Source organism: Falco rusticolus, chromosome 10 (genome assembly GCF_015220075.1).
Source record: "Falco rusticolus isolate bFalRus1 chromosome 10, bFalRus1.pri, whole genome shotgun sequence".
Lineage (NCBI taxonomy): Eukaryota > Metazoa > Chordata > Aves > Falconiformes > Falconidae > Falco > Falco rusticolus.
In genome coordinates, this window is record NC_051196.1 from 15,959,061 (window position 1) to 15,972,530 (window position 13,470).

The following is a 13,470-nucleotide window of genomic DNA, read 5'->3' on the forward strand; positions in this document are numbered from 1 at the left end:
AAAAATAATAATCTAGTTTCTCACCTAAGGTTGGAATTAAAGGCTTATATGTTAATACTTATTGCTGGCTCCCAAGTGGAAGATTGGACATTAGGAAATGAAACTGTTGACCATTTAGGAAGATTTTAACAAGCACAGATTTTTCCTTAGTGAAAATAATTTTCTCCAGTCAACTCAACTTCCTTTTTCCTCCTTAAGGTTTTAATACATCAGTCACGTCCTCTGGTTCATTATCCCTCTTTCACCCCCTTCCTCCCTCCCTCCCTCCCTCCCACTTTTTATATACATCCCCTGCTCTTTGACAAGATCTCCTGGGAGCAATGAAGAGATACTGCCATTTTCCTCCCAGGGGATATTATTATTCAGCTAGAACAGATCAACCTTGATGGACTCACAGGGGAAACGCTTGCAAACAAAAGAGAAAGTTTGTCAATTGATTTCTACACTGAGGGTAATCACCATTATATTTTATCTCTAAAGCTCACACAGTGATCAACTTAGAATACAATTAATGGTATATTTTCCTAGCAGCATCTACTAACTGTTATTAGCCAGATGTCTAATTAAAATCAGCAGTGACAAACTGTAGCTCTTTATTAGGAAAATGCACTTTTGCAGGCTAATTAAATTTATTTTTGACCATTATCTTTGTAAGACTGAAATCAAGGCAACTTGCACTAAAAGTGCTTTGAAACAATTTCATATAATGATTCCATGCAACCATTTCATGCTTTGAAAATCTTTGATCTTTGAAAGCTAAAATAATGATAAACTTAGTGCTAAAACACACTACTTTGTGGTAAACAACAGGAGAAATAAAATTAAAAAAAAATCACAGAAAGAATACATGCTTTGAAAAAAGCCTTGACACACGTTCCCCTCCCCAATAACTTCTGAAAGACTAAACACTACATACAAGGTCACATTTAGAATTATTATTTTTGCTCACTCTTTCCATATTTCTCAGTTTTATTAGGATTTTTTTCCTTGAAGAGTTATTTAATTGCTTGAATACCTGGAAGGAAACCTATTTAGAGCATTAAGCATTTTTTTTAAGGATATGGCTCAATAAAGGCATTACAGGATCACCTGCAATACAGTCAGGATGCATTTACAGAGTCACATCAGGCTGATCTGATGTTACCAGCATGAGTTAATACTCTGCTAGGGTTTTTTTTCTGGTCATACAAAAATATGAGAGTAATTTAAAGTAATTTACAGGTGGAAGAACAGACAAATCAGGTACATGTCAATTAATACTATGCTCTTAGGTTATAGGAACTGCATTGGTTTTCTGTTTTGCACAAGCACAAGCTCATCACTAAGTCTGGGCGTTTACGTCCTTAGTCCATTTATCTAAAAACCAGAAAACAGTCAGCCTATTGCCTGCTGAACTGCTATGGTTTTCAAACAACCTCTAGTACAATTAAGTGGCCCTATCATACAACCAGATAATTAGCCAAGAGGTCAGCAAGAAGGCCTTCCAAGAGCAAGAACAGTGAGAATATTTAGGAAGATGAGAAAGAGATATTTCAGCACTCGCATTATCAGTTTCAGGAAGCAAAAGATTTGTACTAAAAAGCAACAAAGCAAAATGGAGTGGAGTTACAAAAAATCAAAGGATGATAAAGAGGTGGGTGGCAAGTCCCAAAGGTTAACATTAGGCTTAAGAGACTAATCTTTCTGTGCTCCCACCAGCCAGAGAACAGGGAAAAAAAGCTCTGTTCCTAACTCTCTCCTAGGTGAAGCTTTCCTGCAGCGTTTATGACATCCTCCCAGAAACATTTACCAGAACAATTTACAAGAAAGAAATAAAGCCTGGGGAAATCATGAAGCGGTCAGCTTCTTTGTTGAGACTGAAAATAAACACAGAATTTCAAACAGTATCTACAAAGAAAGGGGGAGGAAGAGAGACTGCGGAAAAAGCAAGGTCAGATTTTAGAGGTATGTAACATCTTGCCACAGAAACAAGCGCAGCCTCTACTGCCCAAGGCATCCAAACAGGTTGATCAGAGGAAACAACCGACCCCAACGTATAATGCCTCCAGAGTCCTCAGCTCAGAAGACCTCAGCTTTGAGCTCTTCAACAATTAACGCTATGCTGCATCCTACAAACAGCCGAGGCCACAACTCCTTCTCCAAGTACTTGCTAAACTACTTCCCACCAGTTTCAAGCTTCTGTGAAAACAAGTTCAGCAACCACACATTCTGTGATGCTGCTATTTTCCTCTAAGAACACCTACCATATACTCCTCTGCACTCATGCGGTGCCTTGGAGAGAAGCTGCATGGAAACCCACTCCCCACAATGCAATGACACTGTGCAAACTGGTAGCTGATCTGCAGTAAGATCCACAAAGCAACTCACATACCGCCCAGCACCTCAGTTTGGTTTTTGAAGACAGACCACGTAAGAGAGCGAGTCCTAGTTCTCATGGTAACACTGGTCTGAACTTACCTTTGCTGTTGATAGCAACACGAGGAATAGAACAACTAAATCTGTTTTCCCAGTTTTATGGCACAGAAAGGGCTCAGGAAAAAGCTGCTCTGAAATGAACTTTAGGTTGTGAGCTAAACACCCCCGATACATACAGACATAAAAGGATGGATTTCCAAGCTGTTACTTCTGTGATTTTTTTTTTGTAATTAAACCAGAAGTATTTTAAAATGTTTGTATTTTAAAAAGACAAACATCAGAACAAACAAGTACAAAAAGCTAGAATTTTGGGTAAGCACCTTTCTCTTTGGGCGAGAAAATGAAAAACCAGTAGAACAAGAAAGCACGGATGCAAACAAGAAAAACATCAAATGTTATTTTCAGAGGCCAAATTGCAATCTTAAAGCATCTCCGCAAAAATTCTCAATATAAATAATGGACTTTTATTGTTCATTTACTGCAAGGTTAGGCAGCCTGATATGATGGATGAACTGTCAACCCCCAACTAAACTTCTACAATCCATCATGGAAAGAGTGGAAATTTCACTCAAAGTGTCAATAAACCTAAATGATGAAGTGCAAAATAGTTTACAGAGTTCTGATCATTTTTTAAAACCTGCATTCACTGCAAAGTTTCAGAAACACCGCTCTTCCCCCATTTCCTTCCCCTTCTCCTTGCAAGTCATAAAATGAAGGTGTACATCTTGGTTTGTAAGTCAATGATACCAAAGAATCATAGAATGGAAATGAGGTTTTCTTAAAGCTCTAGTGCTAGGGAAAACAACAATTACAAAATAAGCTATTTTACCCAAATATCAAAAAGATAGCCAAGATTTTGTAAACATTTCTGTTTAACTAATCAGTTATTCAAAAGTGGCCACATTTAGAAAATTAACCCAGGGCTGCACTGGAGCTTCGTCTGAAATCAAAGGTGACCCTGCCCTGAGGCAAGTAGAATTCTTCTATGATTCTATGACAACTAAAGCCAAGAGGTTTGGCCAAGAGGTTTGGGTTTTTTGTGAATGCACAATAAGCCACATAGATTTCCATTTAATAAAAACCAAGAGGTTACTGCGTCTTTACTTAATTTGGTGATAACTGATAAATAATGACAAAGTATTTGTACACAGCTACTAACTCACATTAATGACAATGGGAAAACTGCACTTTATAACACCAACAAGTTCTTTTGCATCCAAAATGCAGCAGAAGTGGTGGCAAATGCAGCATCCTGGACTGACACACAGGTCCATCCAAAACCAGGTATCCAAGATTGTTACCAGCTCAAGTGTTTACATTACACAGCCACATATTCTCCGTGCCTGTATCAAAGGAAGCCTTTGTCTCACATGTAGACATGCAAAAGCCAAATAAACCACTTGTAGCAGACTTATCACAAGCTATTAAAAATCAGCTACTTTGGACTTGATTCTGTGATGTGTTGTGAATTAAAGCTAAGCATGAAATTCCCAGCAGAAGTATCACAATACGCTAGGCTACAAAGACTTCAGGTTTTACGACAGATCTCAGAGCCTAACAAACTTTTGTCAAATTTGATGAGGGTATTTAAATAAATTGGTGGAAAGCATTTGTAATTGATGTTGAATGTGAAAGCATAGCACTGCAATCGTAAAATCCGTAACAATTAAGGTCATCCTGCCTTTGCTTATCATTTAGTGTTTAAAAACTCAGTGCATTACTTCAGTCTACACCACCATCAGACTTCCTCATCTGTACCTCATTTTTACCCCACTGCCCTGCCTAGTGCTAACATTTCAAACACTCTTGTATTCAATTCTTTTCTTCCGTATTCCAACAAAGCAAGCAAGCAGCACACCACAACTCAGTCAAATCGGAAAGGTATCCTTACATAGGTACCAATCTAAACACTCTAAATATTTATGTTGGAATACCTGATTTGTTTTAGCTTTAAACACATTTGTAACATCTTTATTTCAGAAGTCACTCACATCCTTACATGAAGTATGTTAAATAAAAATATTCAGTTATCTTCCTTGACTTATACTTCCAAAACACAACACAAAACACAAATTGCATGGGCCTTTGCAGAAAAAAATAAATAGGGGATACTTTCCATTAATCCAAAAATCAGTGCTTCTGTTTTCTTATAACTACCAGATACCATAATGATCACCAAAAAAGAGCCACAAAATGAATGTGTATTTATGTAAATTCATACTGAGCAACATAGGCACAACTTCAAAGAAGCGTTTGAAAGATGCCCTAGTACTGAGTTTTCATTTAACTCTAAAGCTTTGACTGAAAACTTCTTTTTTCCTTCTTTTTTCTTTTTTTTTTTTTCATATTAAAGAGTGTTTGATAGACAAATAATACTCAATTGAGTGAGATCGCCAACTCAGATTTGCTGGAGAGTCTTCACTCAATTTGATGCAGCATAGTCTGTAATACTAAGATGAATAAGCTTCCATTTGCTGTAATTATAACTCCCCTCCAATCATATTCCACAGCCTTTCTAGAATTAGTGTTCTTTTGAATAAAAATCACATGAACTTACAGAAAGTAAAAATATTATCTTGCATGCAATAAATATAACTGATGCAGTAAGCCCCCAGTTATTCAGATTCGAATGTTGTATTTGTTCCCCCTCAGCCTTCACATGGAAAGTTCAAGAACTTCCCTACATGAGAACCTGTTTGCCATACGAGCCACCATATGTTTATTGCACGAGCTATAGCCTACCTTTCCCACATCTGTCTTGTTTTTCACTTTTTTTACTGAACTCAGAAGAGCTCTTCCGAGAACACTGACTGCTGCATTATTCTTGAGCACAGTGGTCACAACTCATCTGAACAGAAAACTCATTTCAGCAAACGGGCTAGTGAACACAACAGAATGAGCCCAGTGCTCAGGCTCCTTCTCTCTCCCTTGCCTCATCTACCTGTATTACACTAACACCATTAGCGGGGTTTCACATCCATCTCTCTTTGCAAAGAGGGTTCATTTGACACCTCTGTACTGCAGAAATGAATGTTTCAAGGTAAGGACTGATGATAAATGAAGCATAATTAATGCATTGTCGATTAGTCCAATGCGATATTGACCATATATGAAGAGACTAAAATTGTCTTACCGTACACTTTGTGCTCATTGTAATGGTCAGGGTGAAATCCGAAGAGAATTCTAACTCTGGAGTGGATGCGGTATTACAGTCGATACGCTATGAAAAAGAATAATACAATTCCATCAGTAACAGAGCTGAATTTAAATCAAGATCTTCCTTTGGATGAAGGTTGTTCAGTTGCTCTCGTAATAAGACTGCCTTTCTAGGGCAATATTCATTCAGTTCTCCAAAGATGTGAAGAGACTTAAAACCCAATTAATCCTATCTGCACACTGAAAACACACTTAAGCCCTCTCTTCCCCAAATGCCAAAATAAACAGACACCTTGACTCGCAGAGGTAAGGAACCAGACGTAGTAGCTAATGCTGGTCAGAAAAGTTGCTCTTGATGATAGCTGCCTGTTGTTGAAATTGAAGTAGCTTTCACAGGCATCATCACCTGTTTTACCTCTTGTTCATTTAGTTCATGCTAAACGACAGTATGAAACTGATATAGGTTACAACTGGGCCTTTTTGATTTGGCAGGTTATTTTTATATTGATCATAGAATAATTAATGGTTGAATGGGACCTCTGGAGACCATTTAGTCCAACCCCTGCTCAAAGCAGGGTCCACTGAAGCCAGTTGCTCAGGACCACGTCCAAATGGCTTCTGAGTATCTCCAGGGCTACAGACTCTCCGGGCAACCTGTGCCACTGCTCCATTGCCCTCACAGTAAAAAAACAGCGTTTACTCATCTTTAAAGGCAATTTTGCTATTTTGAAATGAACGTAAAATAACAGCATCCAGGATAACAGTGGTAACATTGTCAACTTAAATTGCAGCTTGCATTTCAATATTCTGATTTATTATTTCTATATATATAAAATGAGAGTTTTTAAGAGCAGTAAGCTTCAGTTTTCAGTTGGTCTTAAAAATTCCACCACATTTTTTCACTCTATGAAATTCTTTAGTTTATGTATTCAGTTAAAATGCTTTATTGAAGAATGTCATATACCGCTGAAGTTTAACGTCCTATACATCATTCATCAATATTTCTTGATGCTGTCTCCTCCTTCTTTAGGCAATGTTTTCCTTCATGAAAAGTTATAATATAAACTATACAAAACAAGCAGCAGCTCATTTGAGCCGACATGCTAAAATATCTTCTATAATAACCATATGATAAATAGGAAGATTTTTAAACTTTCCCTCAAAAACATAATCCATTTGTTCCGTGGAGTGGCTATCGATGGAAACAATTTACCTATAATGCTACTGTTACCAAACTCATTAATTTTAGCACTTTGAACTGTAACTTTAGCAAACGAGCTCAGGCACTGACTTTAGGTTATTTTTAAAAACCACGACTGCTACTGAGAACAAATAAGTATAAAACCATTAACCACAACCATAATGGAAAATGCTGTGTGATGACAAAACTGGCTAGGCATGTACAGCTCAGCTGGACAGAGATCGCTCATGACATATATTCAAGGGGCACATACAGTACTGTACACTGTAAAGACCAGCAAAGCATTTTCCTTCTAAAACTGCAGCAGCTTACAGACTGCATTGGGCACCTTTTACTGTAGTTATTGATATCACTTTCCAGGTTAAGATGCTGTTTAAATTTGTTTGCCTAACAAACTGACAGAGCTCAACTTATCCATGCAGCTGTTAATTTAGATCACATTATCTGTTATTTGTTTTCTGTATAACAAACTTGACCTATTTGCAAGAAGTATTCAGCTGCATTTCCACTTGAATCGGAACATGCAAAATGTTATTAGAGAATGGAGGTGGGAAGAGCACCCACGCCTCCGCTCACTGTGCGATCAGACCTGTCAGACTGCTAACAACTACGGCCTCCAGTTCCTGACCTCAGTACCTCTGGTTTGTGCACATTCATTCACTAGGGGTGGAATTCACCCTCCCCTACAATGACAAGTGTACAAGGTATATTTCAGCAACTGAGTCGATTCACTACCCTCTCCTTACACCCCAGGAAAACAGAGATTTCTAGGCCTCAAGGCACACAAATTATTATAGGTGTCCTTAGTGGTTTTATTTCACTGACTCTAGAAGTCTACTCAACAAGCTCAAAATAAAAACCTAAGACATCTGTAATGACTCCATCATCTTTGCTGCTATTCCCCATCACGAAGCTGCAATAAACAACCAAGACAACACAGAAAAGCATGCATAAAATTAATTCAATGAGTACTGGAGAAACTACTGTTGCCTTTTCAGACATGGTCATTCTGTTGGATGAAGCTATGGGTGATAGTGAGTGACCCTCCAGTCAATTTTAATCTTTAAAGCCAGCTATCTTGGCACAGAAAGAAGTAAGAAGTCCCCCCGTGACTCAGTAGGCTGACTGCGGTGAAGAGGGAAGCAAAGTAGAAGAAAAGACTCCAAGGGTTTGGGTTTTTTTGGTACAGTTTAAATTTCATTTACGGAACTTTTAACTTACTGGAATACAAGTAAATTTGGGTTTGGATACAAACAAATGTACAACAGAACAATCTAAATACGGACCAATTACTTTAAGAGCTCAAACTTGATAAAAAAAGGCAATAAATACAATCAATACAAGTCTTACAGTCTTAACGCCAAGAACCTTACTGCAGTCATATAATTTTGAAGATGTCTAAGTTTGTGTATGCATGCTTGTGTGTATTTTTTTCCCCATCCTCCATAAAATAATGAAACTTCTAATCCGACTGTTAAAGTATGTAAGTACCACCGTACCTTAATGACACTGGCTGTAGATATCAGTGTGTTTGGGTCCAGCACCTCCACAACAGCTTCTGGAATTACAGCCTTCTTCATGCAAGACATGTCAAAGCCATATACATTTTCCCAGAAAAGCAGCTTGTCCACATGTTTATTCATATCCCCAACAGCTACTAGACTAATGGTGCAAATGTCAGGATAAACTGTAACAAGAGAAACAGAGTAGTGAAATCTTATTTTAGACATGCATAAAGAGGACTTTTTTTTGCCCCCTCTTTAAGATTAACATCTTAGAAGAAGAAATAACTTTCTTCAGCTCTAAACTCAGAAGTATCTATCTAGGACAAGATACTTCTTCTGCCGCTTTATTTTCTGGTGTCTCATTTGTCCACAGAAGAGACTAGACATTGGAACTTAATTTTTCCACACTACCCTGGTAGCATGTTTATGTTCTTGACAAAGTATCTTTGCAGTTGAATCCCACTGCCAGGAAATGACTGGAAACTTGGTGCCTGAAGAAAATTATTTGGAACAGCTTATTCTGGCTTCTGTCAAAAACTGACTTAAAATGTATTAAATAACTGTAGACACCCATCCAAAGGAAAATTCAGGTGAGGGTTTTGCAGTAAGAAAAAACCTCTGTGAAAAGAGGTTATTTCCAGATAGCGGCAAATATTCTTACTCAAGAGTTGTACTCCTGTTTCTTAACAGCTCTGACTGGTACTTGCCTTAAAACCTACAAAAATATTATTGAGTACTGGCGAGAATAACCACTCTTCTATCTGCATCTTAAAAGTATGGAAGTCACCCAACAGACAGAAGAGAACTTCCTCATTGATTGCTTCCACAGTTTCAGGAAGACAGCTATCATTTGCATACTGTCTTCACACTCGTGCTTTCCCCTCTCCCAAGAATATCTTCAGAGCAAGTACCTATTTACAGGTTTTCCAAATTGTAGTGGAAAACTGGCATTTGCCTTTTTAACAGCTGCCTACAGCCAAGCCAGCCAATCTCTTGGCTATCTCTATCCACTATGAGTTGGAAAAGACATAAAGAACAGCTGCTATGAACATGGCTGTCTACAGCAATATCAAATAGTAAGAGAAACTCAGTTTCTATTTAGCTAGACTTCTTTCCACATAAAAATTCCCATATTTTGTTTTTAAGAGTTTCAAGCCACATACATTGAATCCTTGATTTGGCTTCAGAGCAAAACACCGACTAATAAACACCTTATTTTATTTTTTAGTGATACATGAAGGTGCCAGCATCTATAAAACTGAAGCTAAGTTTCTCTTTTCTTCTCCAAAATCTGGTGAACTGTAAAATTCATATTGTCTTCAGCTCTGCTTGAAATTGTAGCTTATCAAAATGAGTATGAAGAAATCATTGGTATAGCATGGTAAGTCAGAACAGCTGAATTTTTTGCCTTGTAAAATACCAAAGATAGAAACAAGAAATTGAAATTAGACCTTTTATATAGAGAGTCCTTCATCCTAAAGGAAATCATCTTATACATATTAATGATAAAGAAGAGTCTCTCCTAAAGCAGCACTGTTTTTTTTTTTTCCCCCCATATGAAGGCATTAAGCAGCCACCTCTACTTTTAGAAGGAGTAGTTCATACAAAATATGAACACATTGTCATTTTTCTCCTTTGACTGTTTAAACCAGAAAAAAATAAATATCAGCAAGCTTAAACTGGAATCCCATGGGTAAATTATCATTCCTGCTTTGCAGATGAGGAACTCAAACCAGAAGGTTTCTCCAGGAACAGCCTACAAATAACTCAGCAGTAAAAAAGGCAGTTTGATGAGTATCCAAACAGACAGGCATCAAACTGTCTTGTCTGAAACAAATCATTTGGTTCCAAGTACACCTGAAAGCTGTCACACACGCAGCAACGCCCCCCCCCCCCAAACCAAAATCCAAACAAAACCCCAACATCTGGTGGTAGGAGTATTTGCAAGTAGTTTCCGGAGCCACCAATAAGAGATTTCCATTTTTTGAAGATTTCATATTGCTGTTTACTAACTAGTGTGACAACTGCACTGTATTTGGCTTTACCTCCCAGCATTTCAAACCTTCAAGAGCCACCACTGATGCTCCAAAAATTAATGGACAGTGTGAAACAGACAACAAAAGCAAGCAACTACAGCCTCTGAGGCAATATTTTTCAGGTAAGGCTCTTCATAGGATGCAAGGAGTATGGTGAGAAAAGGGATAAAAAAAAAAAAAAAAGACTGAAAGACCCCAGTTACAAAATACACTTAGAGAAGCGAGCTAGCAATGCTGCAATCAAAAAAATTCAAAGGAGAAAGTAATCAACTAGTTCATATCCTTCCTTCCCCAGACTAGCGTGCGTTTCTGCAACCGTCTTAACAGGAAAAAATTTACCATGTCTATCGAGTGTGAAATATTTGAGCAGGATCAAAATCAGTCTTTCTTTAGTCTTTTCGTCCTCACAGCAAATCCTTAAATCAGCAGCAAAGCTCACAATCAATTATACAAAACATTAAGAACATGCAAAAATGTAAACATTAATGCTCTAATCTAATCTGCATTTTTAGTTTAGCCTATCAATAGCAGTAAAAAAGTAGACAATGCCTTGTTCAGACTTCACAAAGAAATTTGTGGTCCACCAACAGGGTGCAGGCGAAAGGCTACCGCAATACATTAAATTCCAAATTTACAGACCCACCCGTGGCCAGAAGCATATGCTATGCCTAAGTTTGACTGGCAAAGTAAGCATCTTATCTAAATATCAACCTAAATCATCTAAACTCTGTAGTGTTTAAGTGTTTAAAAGCATCTGCTTAAAACTGCATTTGCCATTTCACCCGTTATCCTCGATTCCCCTGGAAATCCTCTGCTCCTTCTGGAGCATCCCATAACACTTCCCTGTGTGATTCTGACAGACTTGTCGTCTTTTTCTCATTAAGCCTATAATTTAATAATTATTCCTTCTCACAGGTGAAATGAACAAAATGCTGATTGGACAAAAGCACATACTCCTCCATGCTCTCACAGATTCATTGTTTTGACCATCTGTGTCCTTCTCGACTCAGTGCCCACAAGTCATCTGTCACTAGTAACAGCTCACGTGGTGGACAGAATACGATGGGAAATCCTTTATCTATCTCTTAGCAATGCCTCACAAACTTCAGGACACTGAAGGGTAAGGCAGCAATCCTCCAGATACACGGAAATAATTCCAAGTGAATACCATCCTCATTTTGACATGAACAAGCAAAAAGTATTATGCCTTGAACGATGCCTTCCTCACCTATGTTGCTCCTCTTCAATGTGCACGGCGCTCAAGTGCATGCAAAAATCTATACTCTAGCAACTAATAGCTGTAAAGAACAAACAGATGGGTCCTGGACAGCAAGAATTTTATGTTCCCAAATAAAGCTATTATATACTGTACACATTCCCCTAGACAGTTTTGATATAATCCACTTCAGCATGCCAATAGGCTAAATTTAAATAATGATGAAATGACTGACTGAACGCGTATCTAGAAATTTGGATTCTATTCCCGGCTCAGACACTGGAAGATTTGGCCAAATGGCAGCCGCTTCTATTGCTTTTTTCAGCTTTCACACAGTCCTTGTAATAATGATCTTGAGCTCAATAGTATGGAGTGGCTTGAGATAAAAATCAAACTTAGTGGCAGATCCAGGAGTTTCTCTGGTAAGACTGTGCCTCAGAACAAGCTGTTTTGGCTCACCCAAATTTGAATGCGACCACAGTTCTGCTGCTTTTCACCCACACTGCAGAAGTGTCTGCCTGGCTAAGCTGATTGCTGAGCAAGTTGTCACCAGTCTTCGGCACAACCACGTACAGGCTATACAAGCTGGCAGCAGAGCAGTAATTGTAAGCGCCTTAAGGAAGCAGCGTTCCATTTAAAATCTGGCCATACCAATGGGCAGCCGTGCAATACTCAAACCTCCAAGGATAAGTGTACTGCAGAACCAGCACACACTGTCAGAGCAAATGTTGGGAGGCAAGGGGCCCTAGCAAACGTACCAACCTACAAATAGAGAACAAGATACTACTGCAGTTTCAACAGCAGTCCAAAATTTCCGGCCCTTTTCAGGTGGCTTTGGAAATCGTAGCTGAATATGAAATGATTCCTTACTATTTTACGGGATGTCCCCAGATCTAATTATATTGCAACACAAAGTTATCAGCATCTATCTATATAAAGTACACCACAACTGCGTTCCAGATCTGACCAGACTATTCTACATTACTGAAAACAAAAAAAAAAAAGCTCTTAAATCTGTCACATTGTTCAAGTGGATTCTGAATATGAACTGCAGTCTTTTGCCTGTATATTTGGCTTTGTGACCAAATGTTGAACAATTGCACAAACCCCCTTTTTTTCTGCTGTGCTCTGTGGCATACAGAGCTCACTGCAATCAAAGGGAAGCACTGCAGCGAGCAGTGTTACACAGCCATTAATCCAATCATTAAGTCAGCGTAGTGAAACTAACTATGTGCACAGTTAGCACAAAAGAGGAAAAAAACCCCAGACTGATGACTATGATTGAAAAGGTCAATATGAAATACAATACTGACAAAGGAATTAAGGACAAGGAATAAAGCATATGCAGAACTCATACAGGAAACCACACCACATGAGGAATAATATTTACAGGCATTTAAAGACTACTTAAGATGACACTATCCAAGCTACTTAAAAGGATAAAACAATTCTACTTCAAAATAAAACCTTTTTGTCCTGTCACTTCTCTGCCCTCCAACCACAAATAAGTCCCACTGGGACAGAATAAACATGCTTAACTGAAACAATGCAATTGCATTAATTACTTCATGTGGTTTGTTGTGTTTTAAACTATGTCCTCCCCAGAAAACTTCCCTCCTCCAGGAAAACATCCTCTCCACTTCTCCTTTTAATTCACAGTAGCTTACTCAAACAGTATCACATCTTACAAAATAGAACTGATTTTCCTTTGTTTGTAGCTAGGCAGAAACTGGGATTTTGAGAAGGGAAAACAAATACCCACATGTATGGGAAGAAGTAGGGAGGAAAAATTTAGACTGTATTTAAGCATAAATAACCCCCTTTATTCTTAAAAACACCATTAACTTGAGACCTTGATACCCCATCAAATGTTCTTCTATTACCCATACAGTAAATTAATGCCTTCAAGCTCCAACTAATGGAAACATTTTTCATTTAGAC

General features: G+C 38.2%; 1 protein-coding gene across 4 annotated transcripts in view; it reads right to left on the reverse strand.

Moving 5' to 3' along the window:
- The window catches only part of PRMT3 (protein arginine methyltransferase 3), a 63,942-nt gene that overhangs the window by 18,263 nt on the left and 32,209 nt on the right, over window positions 1-13,470 (reverse strand). For all 4 annotated transcript variants that reach the window (XR_005106489.1, XM_037402237.1, XM_037402239.1 and 1 more), the window contains 2 exons: window positions 8,272-8,459; window positions 5,549-5,635 (listed from right to left, as the gene is read on the reverse strand). Coding sequence is in view for 3 of the 4 variants with exons in the window: in XM_037402237.1 (XP_037258134.1) it covers window positions 5,549-5,635; window positions 8,272-8,459 (275 nt within the window). In the remaining variant the exon portion in view is untranslated. The remainder of the gene's footprint in view (window positions 1-5,548; window positions 5,636-8,271; window positions 8,460-13,470) is intronic.